Here is a 17849-nt window from a genome sequence, read left to right on the forward strand (position 1 = left end):
TGGTGCTTCTACTTCAACCTGCAACCTCACCAACTCTTCAACAACATAGAGACGGCAGGTGGGTCTTCATTCTTCCCTCTCTGAGTCGATCCAACTCTACACTCAAAAGTACAAAAAAAAAACTATAAACCGTTTTTTTGGTTTGTTTCAGATATGCAGAAAAGACATTGAAGAAAGAGAAAATGAAGACAGAGCAATCTGATGAATAAGACAAACACATAGGGTTTGAGAAAAGTGGCTCACTTTACTCTATACAGAGGAAAGGTCTGGTGGCTCCCTTGTCCACGGGAACTGAACCCCTAACAACCAAAGAAATCAAGGTATGTGAGAGGGAAAAAATAAGAAAATGGGGAGGGAAGAGAGGAGGGTAAGGGAGGGGTGCGTAATCGAAAGCAGAAGAAAGAAAGAAAGAAATCTTAATCCCTCTCTTTCCTCCACCTTTTTTTCCTGGTATAAAAAAGCAGGGTTTACCACTTGACCTTGGGTTTACATGTTTTCCCTCAGAGTGACGTTTGAGCTCTCACGATGAGCAAAAAAAAAAGGCATGAGTTTGCAAAAGCAGAGTAGCAGACACCCCTTCTATCCTGACATGAGCACATTGTTTGAAGGCAGAGTAGTGCACTGTATAGGGAATAGGGTGCCATTTGGGATGCATGCAGAATTCCAGGAATTCCAGGCCATTAATCTGAACAATCTGAATTCCTGCAAACCATGACGCAGGGAAAGGAATAACACAGCACTGGGAGGTGGGAGCTAGGGTTATGTTTCAGGAAAGTTGAACACTACCAATGCGTATTTCAGCAATGTTGCACCAAGTCAACACCAAGATTCACAATGCAGAATAATAGAATATGCTTTTGACAAAAGAAACATGCATTTTTTCCCCATCCATAATGTGAAAGCATCAGGATCAAAACTAGGATCACAAAGAAATTAATTAAAATTGATAATTTTACAATTCGGCCACATTTGAAAAAAGATATGCTTTATCGTTTCTTAATTTGAATTCCCGTAATAGCTCACCCAATCCAACACTCCATATTCAACTTCATCATTATATTTTTTCTGTTTTCTGGATGTTCATTTTAAAATAAAAAAATCAACTTCTCAAAAATATAATTTATCATTACAAACTGTTAGGTTGTTACAAATATGTTAAATAATAATCAGCATATTATATTAAATTGAACAATTTCAATAGGCTACACTATGTACAGCAGTGCATATTCATATTTCCATATCTATAAATCACTGTTTTATATTGACCAATGTTACCAGCCATCGGACAATATAGGGGTTCACAGCCTGGTCTCATAGACTAGACGTAACATAGTAAATGTGAATCCGGGACATGCAAATTAGTTTGATGTATAATGTTTGGTATGGTTACGCACATTGGGGTGGACTGATAGGTGTATAACGCAAACATCTAGGAACCCAAAGGTGAGTACGAATCTCAACACAGACAACTTTAGCGTTTGAGCTAATTGTAACTTTTCAACTACTTACAGCTTTTTAGCTACTTTGCAACTACTTAGCATGTTAGCTAACCCTAACCCTAAACATTTTAGCTAACCCTTACCCTACCCTAACCTTAACCCTTTAACCTAACTCCTAAACATAAACCTAACGCCTAACCCCTAGTCTAACTAACATTAGCCAGCTAGCTAATGTTTGCCACCTAGCCACCTTGCTAACATATCATACATTTTGCAAATTCATAACATAACATACAAAATGAGTTATGGACAGCCACAAATTAATGCATATCATACGAAACATAATATATCATACTAATTCCAGGTGAATACATTCAGTTTCCTTTCCTTACCTTTAATTGGCGTGTCTCGAATTTACATAAAGAATAATACGAAATACTCTGAGACCAGGTTGGATTTCAAGGGGTGGTGTAAATCTTTACACTAAATAAACTTATTTGGTTAACTTACGTTACGGTCTACTCAAAGAGAGATCTTACTCTCATCACGATGAAAAATGCATTTGACACATCCAACAATTGGTCGTTCAGTTAACAATTAGACATTGGGATAAACCCGAGAACGAGCGCAAAAATGATCTCGGCTATTCGCCGCGCAAGTTTAATCCGTACATTGACTTTCTCTGTGCCAATGACCAGAGCGAGGAAGAGCACTAACGTTCACCCCGACGCATAGCCTACAATAAATTCATGCATTATACCGGTATTCTATTCTATTATCTATTCCCAATCTTGTTTGGGGGGATAGACAAGAGTTCCAAGCTATTTTAAATCGACAAAATAGCCTATAGTTATTTTGTAGCATAAATGGTCCACTTTCAAGGACACTGCAGCTTAATAGCCAGGCAACCTAACTGCCAGAAACAATCCAGGAGGAATGAGACCGGCATATAGCCTGCATATAACATATAGCACATTATTCAGATAGAGTAAAATACAGCATCGCTGTACCTTTTTACTGGTTCTGTTAGTGTAGCCGTTGTATGGGTTGAATCCTGTCCTCGGCGGCACAGAGAGCAGCATTTTTTTTCAGCAGCAGCACTATGTCTGGAGCGAAGAGCACAGCCAAGGCAGGCAGTCAGCTGACGTCAGACAGGGAAATTCAGTTTAGAATCTGACTGGGGTTGTGATTTGACTAGCGCTCTCCCAGCTCCCAGCCACTGGTATTGTGTAGCCTTCTATGTGACTTTGCGTTAAAAAAAAGAAGCGCGCGTTTCTGTGTTCCTCTTTCCATGTAGGCTATTTGGTAAACCTGGAAACCACTACACAATGAACATGTATGACTTTGGACATGTTACTATTTCCCATGAAAGTCTGGACACACATTTGACTTTTATTGGCATTTTATAAAGGCTTTTTGTAGCTTGTATAGTCTTCAATAACATTATCAATTATTAATACCCATCATGAATCATATCTAACATAGGAACTAATAGACTAATGTTATAACATTGACCATGGCCTAACCTTGATCATGGCCCAATATTTTGGTAAAGGTACATGGCATTACACCATCAGTAAAACAAAGTATGGCAGTGGGTCATGGATGATCTCAAAACCTAGTCATTATCAGGACACTGATGTCCTGGGATGGCTCCTATTATCATGTAATGGCACAAGTGTTTTTATAATCAACTGCAAGTTGCTTGGCAACACAGTCCCTCAACCCTCTGCCTTGACTCCTTGTGTATCTACCCTGATTAGCCCTCAAGTGTGCACAACGTGTGTATGCAAAAGCTTACTCTCAGCCACATAGTAGTATGAATGTGCATAGAATAGAATAGAGTACAAATAGAATAGCTTTATTGTTCCCAGGGGGAACTTTGGTTATGGTATTCATATTAGATAATAAACACATAACAGCATAACTCATGAATTCACATGACAGATACAACGACTAGTGTTCTTTCTGATAGAGGAATAGAGCGAACAGTCACAAATGACAGTTTAAACCTCGTTTAAATGCCAGCTTAGGCTAGTCAGCACACAGAAACAAGCTCTCATCTCCTTGATATACAGAATATAAGGCACGTGGGATTTCACCCAGATGTCATCATAGTGTGATCATTTGTTTCCGTCTTGAGCCAGGACCGTGTGACTAAAGTGACTGAAACCAAATTATGAAGTGTTACTATTGGCTGGGTGCAAGTGGCCTGCATTTAAATCAACGTTATCCTTTTGAGAGTATATAGTTTCATTTTCATGGGGACCGGTAGACTGTAACAGTTGTAAGTAGGCTACAATGTATGTAGCCTGCCGCTATTGTTATCACCACAGACAATATAACAATGATCCATATCTATGGCAATTGCAATAAGTTGTACCATATAATTACGATTTAGCCAGTTGTATCCCTGGAACCTCCTACTGCATGTTTCAACATGTATGATTAGTAAGGAGGCAATACAAACAACAAGTCAAAATCATTTATTTCATTTTATATCGAAAAAAATGTATTTTAAGCCATCCTGATTGTGAGGGCCAGTGTTCAATCTGGCAGGGCCCATGCCCGGCTCTGCCATGGCTTCGCCTCTGTTGATGTTCAGTCCTGGCAAGAAGGAGTGTGTTTCCCTCTGCTCAAGGACAGTTTGTAGAGTGACTCAGTCAGTATGAGTCAGAGCCAGCATAAAGCCTTTTTTCCAACCTCTCTGAATATCAAACGGCACTCTATTCCCTTTATAGGACCTATATGGCTCTGGTTAAAAGTAGTGTACTATGTAAAGCATAGGGTTCCATTTGAGAGGCAAGCCTGGGACATCAGCAGAACTCTCCTCATCACAAGTAACGGGAAAGAAGTAGTCAGGAAAGGAGCCGAGCTGCAGTGACTGAGGTCGTCAAATTCCTCAATTTGTGAAAAGCAGACGAAAACTGATTCCCCAGATATGCTTTTCAGTCTTTGGGAAAAACTCTGTTGTGTTGTGCAATGGTGTACTTTTTACATTCATCCCCTCGATATACAATTTTCGCTATGACCAAAACACTGATAATTCCATTCCATTCAGCCTTGTACCGACAGGTTTTTTTCCTCTTTCCTTTAAAAAAGAAAGAAGATTACAGGTAATCTACGAATTCTGTGAAAGCGTCGGGGTGAACTTTGAGCCTCACGGGAGAGGGGGGTGTGCCGTCAAGGAGGGGTTGAGGGAGGAAGCGAAGGGAAGGAAGGGGGTGAGTGTAATAGAAAGGAGGTAGGGGGATGCCAGTGTAGGGTGGAGGGAAGGGAAAGGTGAAAGAGTGCAGGGGGGGAGGTAAAGGTGAATGAGTTCCGGGGGAAGGGAGACAATGGGAGAGAAGGGCAGAGGGGGAGGGGTGTAGCGGGAGGGGGAAGGGCGGGGTTAGGGGGAAGGGAGAAGTCTACATTCCTGAGGTCAGCTTTGCCAGCTAAGTAATTACCTATCTGTGATAACATGCAGATACTCCCTTTACAAGGCTAGATTCCCTGGTAGGTACCAGACACACACAAACACACACACCCTTAACTAGGCTATAGCTACAGTGCCTGAAAGGCGGCCTAGGGAAGCAGCTCAGGAGATTACATACACTGAACAAAAATATAAGTGCAACATGTAAAGTGTTGGTTCCATGTTTCATGAGCTGAAATAAAATATCCCAGAAATGTTCAATACGCACAAAAAGTTCATTTCTCTCGAATGTCCACAAATTTGTTAATATCCCTGTTAGTGAACATTTCTCCTCTACTAAAATAATCCATCTGCCTGACAGTTGTGGCATATCAAGGAAGTGATTAAACAGCATGATCATTACACAGGTGCACCTTGCACTAGGGATAACCAAAGGTCACTCTAAACAATAGAACACTATCAAACATCTGGGAAACCAGGTCTGGTATTCATAGCTGACTTTGAAAAGTCTTTTGATAAAGTACGACTGGAATTTATATATAAATGCCTGGAATATTTCAATTTTGGAAAATCTCTTATGCAATGGGTTAAAGTTATGTATGGTAACCCTACGTGTAAAATAGTAAATAATGGCTACTTCTTAGAAAGGAGTTGAAACAAGGTTGTCCACTATTGACATATTTCTTTATTATGGCCATATAAATGTTAGCTATTAAAATGAGACCCAACAACAATATCAAGGGGCTTGAAATCCAGCGCTTATAAGCAAAGGTGTCATTGGACGCTATTGATTCCTGCTTTCTTTTAAATCCACAATTCTGAGCACACTATAAACTCATAAAGGATCTAGATACTTTTTCCAATCTCTCTGGATTACAGCCAAATTAAAATTCTATATGATGTATTGGATCACTAAAAAAGGGCTACTTTTACATAACTGCAATTTACCAATAAAATGGTCTGATGGTGAAGTGGACATACCCAGTTTTCATATCCCGAAAGAAAGTTTCTCACTACAATAGATTTAAAAAGTTAGCAAAAATAGCTAAGATCTTGCTACCATGGAAAGGAAAATACCTGTCTATTTGTGGAAAAATCAACCTTACCTATTTGCTTATGGTCCTGCCTACACCTAACTAATTTTTTTTTTTATTATATGAGTGAAATATATTCCATTTCATTTGTAATGTCAAGCCAGACAAAATGAAAATGGCCTATTTATATAGTTGATATGAATTCGGAGGGCAGATAATACAAAAATGAAAGCATTATGACTCTCATTAAAGTCATACAAAATCTGCGCTTAAATCTGAACTGGTTCTCTAACAGATTAGTAAGAATGGCTCACCCCTTGTTCAAGAATGGCCTTTTTTAAATCTTTATTCAGATTACAAACTCTCTCTTTTGGTTATTTGTAAATTAAATAACCTCCAAAAATATCTCAAAATAAGCCATTGAAAGTTAGTTGCAATTTCAGTTTAATCCACCAGAAAAGACAAAATAAATATTACAACAAATATTATGCTTAAACACAAATATATAATTATACTGCATTATGTTTCCATTGCTATTGGATCATCCTTGTATAAATAAAGATAAAAACATTTTTTTTAAAAACAACCAACTAATGCATTACCTAAAACATTGGAGTCCCCTGCATTGAAGACAAAAATTGGTTAAAGAAAATTGTGATAAATATAATTGACTGGACACTGATTGGGCACACACCTGTCTATCTAAGGTCCCACAGTTGACAGTGCACAGTTGACAGTGCATGTCAGAGCAAAAACCAAGCCATGCGTTCGAAGGATATTGTCTGTAGAGCTCCGGGACAGGATTGTGTTGAGGCACATATCCGGGGAAGGGTAGCAAAAAAATGTCTGCAGCATTGAAGGTCCCCAAGAACACAGTGTCCTCAATTGTTCTTAAATGGAAGAAGTTTGTAATCACCAAGACTCTTCCTAGAGCTGGCTCCCGGACAAACTGAGCAATTGGGGAGAAGGACCTTTATCAGGGAGGTAATCAAGAACCCGATGGTCACTCTGACAGAGCTCCAGAGTTCCTCTGTGGAGATGGGAGAACCTTCCAGAAGGCAACCATCACTGCATCACTCCAGGCCTTTATGATAGAATGACCAGACGGAAGCCACTCCTCAGTAAAAGGCACATGACAGCCCGCTTGGAGTTTGCCAGAAAGGAACCTAAAGGACTCTCAGTCAATGAGAAACAAGATGCTCTGATTTGATGAAACCAAGATTGAACTCTTCTGCCTGAATACCAAGCGTCACGTCTGGAGGAAACCTGGCACCATCCCCACGGTGAAGCATGGTGGTGGCAGCATCATCCTGTGGGGATGTTTTTCAGCTGCAGGGAAAGGGAGACTAGTCAGGATCAAGGGAAAGATTAACAGAGAAAACTACAGAGAGATCCTTGATAAAAACCTGCTCCAGAGCGCACATGAACTCAGACTGGGGCGAAGGTTCACCTCCAAACAGGACAACAACCCTAAGCACACAGCCAAGACAACACAGGAGTGGCTTCGGGTCAAGTCTCTGAATGTCCTTGAGTGGCCCAGCCAGAGCCCGGACTTGAACCCATCTCTGGAGAGACCTGAAAATAGCTGTGCAGCAACACTCCCCATCCAACCTGACAGAGCTTGAAAGGATCTGCAGAGAAGAATGGGAGAAACTCCCCAAATACAGGTGTGCCAAGATTGTAGCGTCATACCCAAGAAGAGTCGAGGCTGTAATCGCTTCCAAAGGTGCTTCAAGAAAGTACTGAGTAAAGTCTCTGAATACTTATGTAAATGTCATATTTCAGGTTTTCATTTTTAATACATGTACAAAAAATGTCTAAAAACCTGTTTTTGCATTGTCATTATGGGGTATTGTGCGTAGATTGATGAGGGGGAACAATACTATTTAATCAATTTTAGAATAAGGCTGTAACGTAACACAATGAGGAAAAAGTCAAGGGGTTTGAATACTTTCCGAATGCACTGTATATACAACCATCCCAGTTCTGCAGACCTTTCTGCGAAGAGACATAATCATTATATTGTTTTGGTACTGTCCATATGTAGCTTGTTTTTGGTCACAGGTTTCGGAGTGGCTGAAGAATTGCAACATTTACCCGGAGTTAACTCTGCAAGTAGCACTGCTGAGTGATATGAAAAGTCATAATCAACCAATCAATAGTATAATTATACTCTTTGCAAAATTGTTTAAATTTAGTTTACAATGTGTAGAAACTATGAGAATAGAAAGGTTCAGAACTTTTGTGAAACATCACAGCACAGTTGAAATGTATATGGCAAATAGAAATCAAAACTGGATGCTGAATGATGGAACTGGATGGTGTTCAGAGATAGATGGGAAATCAAAACTGGATGGTGTTCAGAGATAGATGGGAGGGGTTGAGGGTAGCTGAATGATGGGACTGGATGGTGTTCAGAGATAGATGGGAGGGGTTGAATGATGGGTGGAGCTGAATGATGGGACTGAATGATGGGATGGTGTTCAGAGATAGATGGGAGGGGTTGAGGGTAGCTGAATGATGGGACTGGATGGTGTTCAGAGATAGATAGATGGGAATGATGGGTTGATGGTGTTCAGAGCTGAATGATGATGGAACTGGATGGTGTTCAGAGATAGATGGGAGGGGTTGAGGGTAGCTGAATGATGGGACTGGATGGTGTTCAGAGATAGATGGGAGGGGTTGAGGGTAGCTGAATGATGGGACTGGATGGTGTTCAGAGATAGATGGGAGGGGTTGAGGGTAGCTAAATGATGGGACTAAAAATAAACTAACGAAAACTAACATAAAATATAATGTGGCCGTAAATAGTATTCAGTATGTATAAGCTGGAAGTAGAAGCCTAAGTGTTGTTGTCCATTAGTTTACTCCAATTAGGGGAGAGGTGGTAGGGTTAGGGGAAAATGACAGAGGAATGAATATATATATATATATATATATATACACACACACTACCGGTCAAAAGTTTTAGAACACCTACTCATTCAAGGGTTTTTATTTATTTATTTATTTTATTTTACATTGTATAATAATAGTGAAAACATCAACACTATGAAATAACACATATGGAATCCTGTAGTAACGAGAAAGTGTTAAACAAATCAAAATATATTTTATATTTGAGATTCTTCTGATAGCCACCCTTTGCATTGATGACAGCTTTGCATACTCTTGGCATTCTCTTAAGCAGCTTCACCTGGAATGCTTTTCCAACAGCCTTGAAGAAGTTCCCACATAATGCTGAGCACTTGTTGGATGCTTTCCTTCACTCTGCGGTCCAACTCATCCCAAACCATCTCAACTTGGTTGAGGTCGGGGGATTGTGGAGGCCAGGTCGTCTGCACTCCATCACTCTCCTTATTGGTAAAATAGCCTAAAATAAAATAACACAACCTGGAGGTGTGTTGGGTCATTGTCCTGTTGAAAATCAAATGATAGTCCCACTAAGCCCAAACCAGATAGGATGGCGTATCACTGCAGAATGCTGTGGTAGCCATGCTGGTTAAGTGTTCTAAATAAATAACAGACATTGTCTCCAGCAAAGCACCCCCAAATCATAACACCTCCTCCTCCATGCTTTACGGTGGGAAATACACATGTGGAGATCCTCCGATCACCAACACCGCATCTCACAAAGACACGGCAGTTGGAACCAAAAATCTCCAATTTGGACTCCAGACAAAAGGACACATTTCCACTTGTCTAATGTCCATTGCTCGTGTTTCTTGGTCCAAACAAGTCTCTTCTTATTATTGGTGTCCTTTAGTAGTGGTTTCTTTGCAGCTATTCGACCATGAAGGTCTGATTCACACAGTCTCCTCTGAATAGTTGATGTTGAGATGTGTCTGTTACTTGAACCCTGTGAAGCATTTATTTGGGCTGCAATTTCTAAGGCTGGTAACTCTAATGAACTTATCCTCTACAGCAAGAGGTAACTCTGGGTCTTCCTTTCATGTGGCGGTCCTCATGAGAGCCAGATTAATCATAGTGCTTGATGGTTTTTGCGACTACACTTGAAGAAACTTTCAAAGTTTTTGAAATGTTCCGTATTGACTGACCTTCATGTCATAAAGTAATGATGGACTGTCGTTTCTCTTTGCTTATTTGAGATTTACCAAATAGGGCTATCTTCTGTATACCCCCACCTTGTCACAACATAACTGATTGGCTCAAACACATTAAGACAGAAAGAAATTCCACAAATGAACTTTTAAGAAGGCACACCTGTTAATTGAAATGCATTCCAGGTGATTACCTCATGAAGCTGGTTGAGAGAATGCGTGTGCAAAGCTGTCATCAAGTCAAAGGGTGGCAATTTGAAGAATCTCAAATATAAAATATATTTTGATTTGTTTAACACCTTTTTGGTTACTACATGATTCCATATGTGTTATTTCATAGATTTGATGTCTTCACTATTATTATACAATATAGAAAATAGTAAAAATAAATAAAAACCCTTGAATGAGTTGGTGTTCTAAAACTTTTGACCGGTAGTGTATATATATATATATAAATCAAATTAATAATATATATATATATATACACTGTATTTATAAAACATATGTATATGGCGGATTGGAAATGTGCAGACAATTACATTGATAGAAGCCACAATCTATTTGCAATATTAAAGCTGATCCTCCCCCTAGAAAATTATTATTAAAAAAATATGTTTGATAACGTTTGTGTGTGCATGTGTGTGTATATGAGTGTAACTGTCACGCCCTGATCTGTTTCAACTGTCCTTTTGCTTGTCTCCACCCCCTCCAGGTGTCACCCATCTTCCCCATTATCCCCTGGGTACTTATACCTGTGTTCTCTGTTTGTCTGTTGCCAGTTTGTCCTGTTTGTCAAGTCAACCAGCATTTTGTCTCAGCTCCTGCTTTTCCCCAATCTCTCTTTTTCTCGCTCTCCTGGTTTTCACCCTTTCCTGTCCTGACTCTGGGCCTGCCTGTTTGACCACTCTGTCTGACCTGGCCTTTGCCACTACTCTGGATTATCGACCCCTGCCTGCCTTGACCTGACGTTTGCCTGCCCCTGTTGCTGTAATAAACATGTTTTACTTCAACACAGTCTGCATTTGGGTCTTACCTGAAACGTGATAGTAACAGCTAGGCTACACGGAGGGGAGTACTTGGTAGTTTGGTTCATCAGGCTGACCCCTAGTCTACGCTTGAAGTTATTTAGGGGACTGATGATGTTTTGGCAATATGAAGATAAGAATGACAAAGAATGGAACCTCTGTATCTGCTAGAGAATTGACTATGTGAGGTGGAGAGGGTGAAGGATTTCGCAGTGTCTTGTGTTGTATGCATGGATTTGGGAAAGATCCTGGCAGACTCCATAGAAAGGTTTAGGTAGGCTGTCTGGGAGGTATGTATATTTGAAGATGAAGGTGCATAATTGGAGTATTTTAACGATGTAGATAGAGACAATATAATGAGTTTCTTAAACAGATGAGCAGATGGAGCCAAGTAGTTAGAGGGGGTGGCTCGTCTTGCAAATGTATTTTGTGTGATGAGTAATGCATAGAGATTGGAACCATATGTACGAGCTCAGGTAATATTGCAATAAATGAGATATGGGTCAATTAAGCTGTAGTATAGTGTTAGGAAGCAAGCCCGATGACCCGAACCACTAATCTATCTGATAATACCAATGGACTTCAGACAGAAGTACACACTCACACGGACTGTCACAAAATGGCTTGAGAAGTCTTCTTAAAGACAGACTTATTGAACAGGCACGCATACTATAACTGTCTCCAATTCATTCAAGGCCCAGGATTTGTGTACAGGCATGCACATGTTCTTGTATGTTCCCTTGCAAACATACTGTAGATGGAAGCACAGCGTACTAGCGGAAGCTGGACATGTGTGACAGAGAACATCATTTATTTTATGAAACAACAATCCCTCTTATTCCAAGGCTGAGGGCCGATGCAGTTGGGTAATGTTGACACAGCTCCAGTAATGGGACACTATTCAGCTGCTGGTATAATGTTTTTTTTTTACACCATTGCGAATGTGTGGACACATCACAATCACTGTGTGACACTGACCTCCATCAATCCCATACTGTCAGCATATGGGTCCATGGATTCACATTTCATTTAGATGGCAAGTTAGCTTATCTTATCTCGAAGACAGGTTTTTCCACCTGTGTTGTCTCTCATCTGTTCAATTGTCCCATATATCAGCAGGTAGACCTACTTCTCTTGTCATTTCACCTGGGCTGGGTTGTGTAGGGGTTGTCGGGTGGTTCTCTGTCTGTGATACGGAAGCAGGTTCTTTCTGTCTGGGAAAATGCCCTTCCTCACCTCCTCCTCCGCTACGTTTCCCTCTTTACTCCCCCAATAGACTCCCTCCCCTCCTTCCCCCTGGCCTAGTCTCCCTCCCTTCCCCCTCTACTCCTTCTCTTCCCTTCCACCCCTAGACTCTCTCCTCTCATGCCCTCCCCTGTCTCCTCTCCTTGGCTGGGTCAGTTAAGCAGGGGGATTGACTGTGCGCCGCTGCAGATGTGCAGTCTGGAAAGGGGCCAGATTGCCTTGCCTGGGAGAACATGTGGTCAGGCACTGTTTACCTTGGCACTCTCTCAAACTGTCTCCCACACATGCTGTGTCCATGCCAGCTTCACAATGCTAGCACTGACTTCTAGGGGGATTATCAGGTTGAACTGTGAAAAATGATCATTATCAGTTATTTGTATTAACAGAACAAATTCAAGTATATGCTAAACTAAATATAAAAGGCAGTCAGATATGTTGCTTTGTAGTGAGGTTGATTCACTTCAGCTTCCCAAGCTTGTTTATTCTCAGCTAAGGGCTGAGGTGTGATTGTCTGGACATTCTGCTGGAGTCTAGGGATACCCAGACACTGTTTTTCACAGATTCTCCACATACCTCACATTCTGCCATTCTGTACTTCTGTCTCTTAACAAACATCTATGGCAGGGGTTGGCAACAGGTGGCCCGACCCGGGTGTTTTATTTTGGCCCCCCAAATTTTTACAAATAAATGTAAAAAATCACCATGAATTCATCAAAAAAAATAGTTTCATTTAGGAGACCAAGTATTCCCACAAATAAAAAAAAATAGACAAATGTGATCGTGTCTCAATGTAATCAAAGTATGGAATGATTGTCATTTTCAAATACAATCTCTTTTTGGGCTTTGTTGTGGTCAATTTGCAGTGTATAAATGATTATAATTATGTTCGGGCCACCCAACTATCTGCTCAGGCAAAAACAATCATCCTGTAGCTGAATCTAGTTTCCTACCAATCAATGCATTGGAACACTTGTGCACCAAACACACCCTGCAGCCTTTATCGGTGAGAGAGGAAGCTCAAACGTCACGAATGAAAGCTGCAGCCGTTACTTCTAATGTTCATCCCACTTTTAAAACGAATCTCCACGTTATTAGTATATTATTACAATGATTAAATGGCTAATTGTGCTCTTAGATGAAATAACAGAAGTAAACATATTAAAGACCCCTAAATATGTGTTGATAATCATTTGTCATCAATAATAATTGATCCCACATATCTTTGATGTTTGATATCCGTTGAAAATCTATACTATAGTGAGCGTTCGTTCCATTTACACCAATGTGAAGTGTTCAGCGCCCTCTGCAGGTCTGGAAGGGTTACTAGAGAAGTAGAGTTTCTGCAGTCTACATGATGTTGGTGTTTTCACCTAAAATCAACTGACCATAAGCTCTCTATCTAAAATCCATCAGCAGGCATATCATCACAATATAATTAACTTTTTTTGTGCCGAGAACTTTTTTGAGATAGTTTGCTGATATTGAAGTTTGATTATGGCAACAAACCAGGTCAACTCCTGTACACAGAAGTCATGAGTAGAGGCATGCAAAATATGTGTTTGTGATCTGATGGTCTGCCCCTTGTCTGCCTCACTGGGTTTTACGTACAGCACATGTATTCTTAACAGCCCTAGGTATCACTGGTAAGGTAAATATAGTACTGTTATCGTCTCAATATGACAGACTTATTAGTAAGTCTGGTAAGGGACACAGTGAACTCAGACAGAGATTCCCTCCAAATCCCTCCTCTCCATTTTGTAAAAAGTTGCTTACTTCTTATAGCAGTAGGAGCCTAACCCAGCCTTACATTGTCTCCCTTTCAAATGACTCCCTATTCCCTACATAGTGCACTACCTTTGACGAAACGAGTACTCTATATAGGGAATAGCGTGCCATTTGGGACATAGAGATTCTCTCAGAGGGGGGATCTAGACAGGATCTCTGTTTGGATTCTGACTTCCCCTCTCGCTCCAGGCCTTGGAAACCAGGCCAAATCCCTGTATGTTTTCTAAGTCCATGATAATGGATTATGAATGGCCCGAACTTTGCTACATCCACATGTCTTGACACACCGTCTACGTGCTTTCGATTGGAATCCACTGCCCGGGACAATCATACTCACTACACAGTATACTGTGTAGGAAGTTGGAGCAGTTATCATTTTATTTTCAACTCAGTCCCTCAGATTGTTGGAGTATCAGTCTTCAAAGTAGACTGAGCGAGAGCGTGGAAGAGAGAGACTGGAAGTGAGAGATAGAGTTCACTAATGACTACAGGCACAGTATGGTGGGCCCCACTAAACTCAGCAATATTGTTCTGTTATGGCTAGTTATCTTAGCCAGCTTCAGATCTCTTACTCTCTCTCTCTGAGGGGGACTTTGGCTCACTACACCAGATGGAAACCAACTTCCTCTATTGCCTCAAGCCTTATCTGCTCCCCAACTGGCGTCCTCTTCCCTGTGTAGTGCACTGCTTTTGACCAGGGCCCATGGGGAGTGCACTAAACCGAGAATGGATTGCCATTTCAAATAAAAGTCGATTGGTCTCATACACAGTTCAGCAAATGTTATAGCGGGTGCAGTGAAATGCTTGCGTTATTAGCTTCTAACAGTGCAGGAAAAATTTCAACCAAGTACACCAACAATAACAATAATAATAAAAACAAGAAAACCACGAATGTCAGAATGAATTCAGTTGACAATCCAAATAACAAATTCAATACAGTTGAAGTTGGAGGTTTACATACAATTAGGTTGGAGTCATTAAAACTCGTTTTTCAACCACTCCACAAATTTCTTGTTGGCAAGTCGGTGAGAACATCGACTTTGTGCATGACACAAGTCATTTTTGCCAACAATTGTTTACTGACAGATTATTTCACTTATAACTCACTGTATCACAATTCCAGTGGGTCTGAAGTTTACATACACTAAGTTGATTGTGCCTTTAAAAAGCTTGGAAAATTCCAGAAAATAATGTCATGGCATCAGATTTCCACAAGTCTGGTTCATCCTTGGGAGCAATTTTCAAATGCCTGAAGGAACCATGTTCATCTGTACAAACAATAGTACGCAAGTATAAACACCATGTATGACCACGCAGCCGTCATACCGCTCAGAAAGGAGACGCGTTCTGTCTCTAAGAGATGAACGTACTTTGGTGCGAAAAGTGCAAATCAATCCCAGAACAGCAGCAAAGGACCTCGTGAAGATGCTGGAGGAAACAGGTACAAAAGTATCTATATCCACAGTAAAACGAGTCCTATATTGACATAACCTGAAAGGCCGCTCAGCAAGGAAGAAGCCACTGCTCTAAAACCACCATAAAAAAGCCAGACTACGGTTTGCAACTGCACATGGGGACAAAGATCATACTTTTTGGAGAAATGTCCTCTGCTCTGATGAAACAAAAATAGAAGTGTTTGGCCATAATGCCCATTGTTATGTTTGGAGGAAAAAGGGGGATGCTTGCAAGCCGAAGAACATCATCCCAACTGTAAAGCACGGGGGGTGGCAGCATCATGTTGTGGGGGTGCTTTGCTGCAGGAGGGACTGGTGCACTTCACAAAATGGATGGCATCATGAGGGAGGAAAATGATGCGGGTATATTGAAGCAACATCTCAAGACATTAGTCAGGAAGTTAAAACTTGGTCGCAAATGGGTCTTCCTAATGGAGAATGACCCCAAGCATACTTCCAAAGTTGTGACAAAATGGCTTAAGGACAACAAAGTAAAGGTATTGGAGTGGCCATCACAAAGCCCTGACCTCAATCCTATAGATTATTTGTGGGCAGAACTGAAAAAGCGTGTGTACGAGCAAGGAGGCCTACAAACCTGACTCAGTTACACCAGCTCTGCCAGGAGGAATGGGCCAAAATTCACCCAACTTTTTGTGGGAAAGGTTGTGGAAGGCTACCTGAAACGTTTGGCCTAAGTTAAACAATTTAAAGGCAATGCTACCAAATACTAATTGAGTGTATGTAAACTTCTGACCCACTGGGAATGTGATGAAATAAATAAAAGCTGTAACAAATAATTATTCTGACATTTCACATTCTTAAAATAAAGTGGTGATCCTAACTGACGTAAGACAGGGAATTTTTACTTCGACTAAATGTCAGGAATTGTGAAAAACTGAGGTTAAATGTATTTTGCTAAGGTGTATGTAAACTTCCGACTTCAACTGTATACGCCAAAATATACACTATATATACAAAAGTATGTGGACACCCTTCAAATGAATGGATTTGGCTATTTCAGTCACACCTGTTGCTGACAGGTGTATAGAATCGAGTACACAGCCATGCAATCTCCATAGACAAACATTGGCAGTAGAAAGGCCCGTACTGGAAAGCTCAGTGACTTTCACGGTGTCACCGTCATAGGATGCCACCTATCCAACAAGGCAGTTCGTCAAATTTCTGCCCTGCTAGAGCTGCCGGTCAACTGTATGTGCTGTTATTGTGAAGTAGAAACGTCTATGAGCAACAACGGCTCAGCCACAAAGTGGTAGGCCACACAAGCTTACAGAACAGGACCACAGAGTGCTGATGCGTGTAAAAATCATCTGTCCTCGGTTACAACACTCACTACCGAGTTCCAATCTGCCTCTGGAAGCAACGTCAGCACAAGAACTGTTTGTCGGGAGCTTCATGAAATGGGTTTCCATGGCTGAGCATCTGCACACAAGCCTCCATAGGTTGTAGAAGCGTTGTTGGGGTTCCTTCCCCATGGTGTCGGTGTGGTGGGACCATTTCAGGTCCTCAGTGAAGGACCTTGAAGCGTTTGGTACACATCCTTGGGAACCAGAATTCAACTCTGCTGCATTGGGAAGAAAGGTCGATTTTTTTATTTTTATAAAGCACTGTGAAGTCAGCTGACATTCATAGATGGATGGGAATCCATATATCAGAAATGATTTGATCATGATGTCAGATTTTATGTCTGAGTCCAGAGTAAATTTTCTAAGAGTACTGTAGTTTTGGTTATGTTTCATTAACTTTGGAGCTTTTGTCTGAAGTCAGTGCAAATGTTTGGGTATTAAAGTTATTGTCCAGCACGTTACACTATTGAGATGAACAGATGGTGCTCACTCTAAATGATCTGCTATGTCCTTAATCTACCACCAGAGGGGGTTCTCTCCTGAGAAATGCACTTGGAGTGGGTCCGAGTCAGAAATGTTCTCTTGAGTTGGATGTCATAGAATAGAAAATTCAACGAACCGTTTAGAAAATAGAACATCCTTCCACTCGCCAACCCCTGGCCGGGATGCATCTCATCTTTCAGTATGGTAACATAGTAGCCTAAGGTTACGATTCTGGAGAGTTCTACCATGCACAATTATCAGAGATTGTGTATAACATAACCTTTAGAGCAGCTGTGTGTCAGTGGTGGGAAAAGTAAAGGACTCAAGTAAAAATGGAAGACCAGCAGCAGTAGGGATGACATGTTATATTGATTGGTGTGTGTATTAGACCATATTGCTGTCCTGCCTGAGCATTTGAAATATAACGAGTACTTTTGGGTGTCAGGGAAAATGTATGGAGTAAAAGTACATACACTGAACAAAAATATAAGCGCAACATGTAAAGTGTTGGTCCCATGTTTCAAGAGCTGAAATAAAAGAT

At 40.8% G+C, this 17849-nt stretch overlaps 1 protein-coding gene across 1 annotated transcript in view; it reads right to left on the reverse strand.

Annotated features, from left to right (window-relative positions):
* Positions 1-2570, reverse strand: part of LOC135528467 (RNA-binding motif, single-stranded-interacting protein 2-like) — a 41304-nt gene extending 38734 nt beyond the window's left edge. The window contains exon 1 of the mRNA XM_064957574.1: positions 2450-2570. Coding sequence (XP_064813646.1) covers positions 2450-2521 — 72 coding nt within the window. The 5' untranslated portion in view covers positions 2522-2570. The remainder of the gene's footprint in view (positions 1-2449) is intronic.
* Between the last annotated feature and the right edge of the window lie 15279 nt (positions 2571-17849).

The sequence above is a fragment of the Oncorhynchus masou genome, chromosome 33 (assembly GCF_036934945.1).
Source record: "Oncorhynchus masou masou isolate Uvic2021 chromosome 33, UVic_Omas_1.1, whole genome shotgun sequence".
NCBI lineage: Eukaryota > Metazoa > Chordata > Actinopteri > Salmoniformes > Salmonidae > Oncorhynchus > Oncorhynchus masou.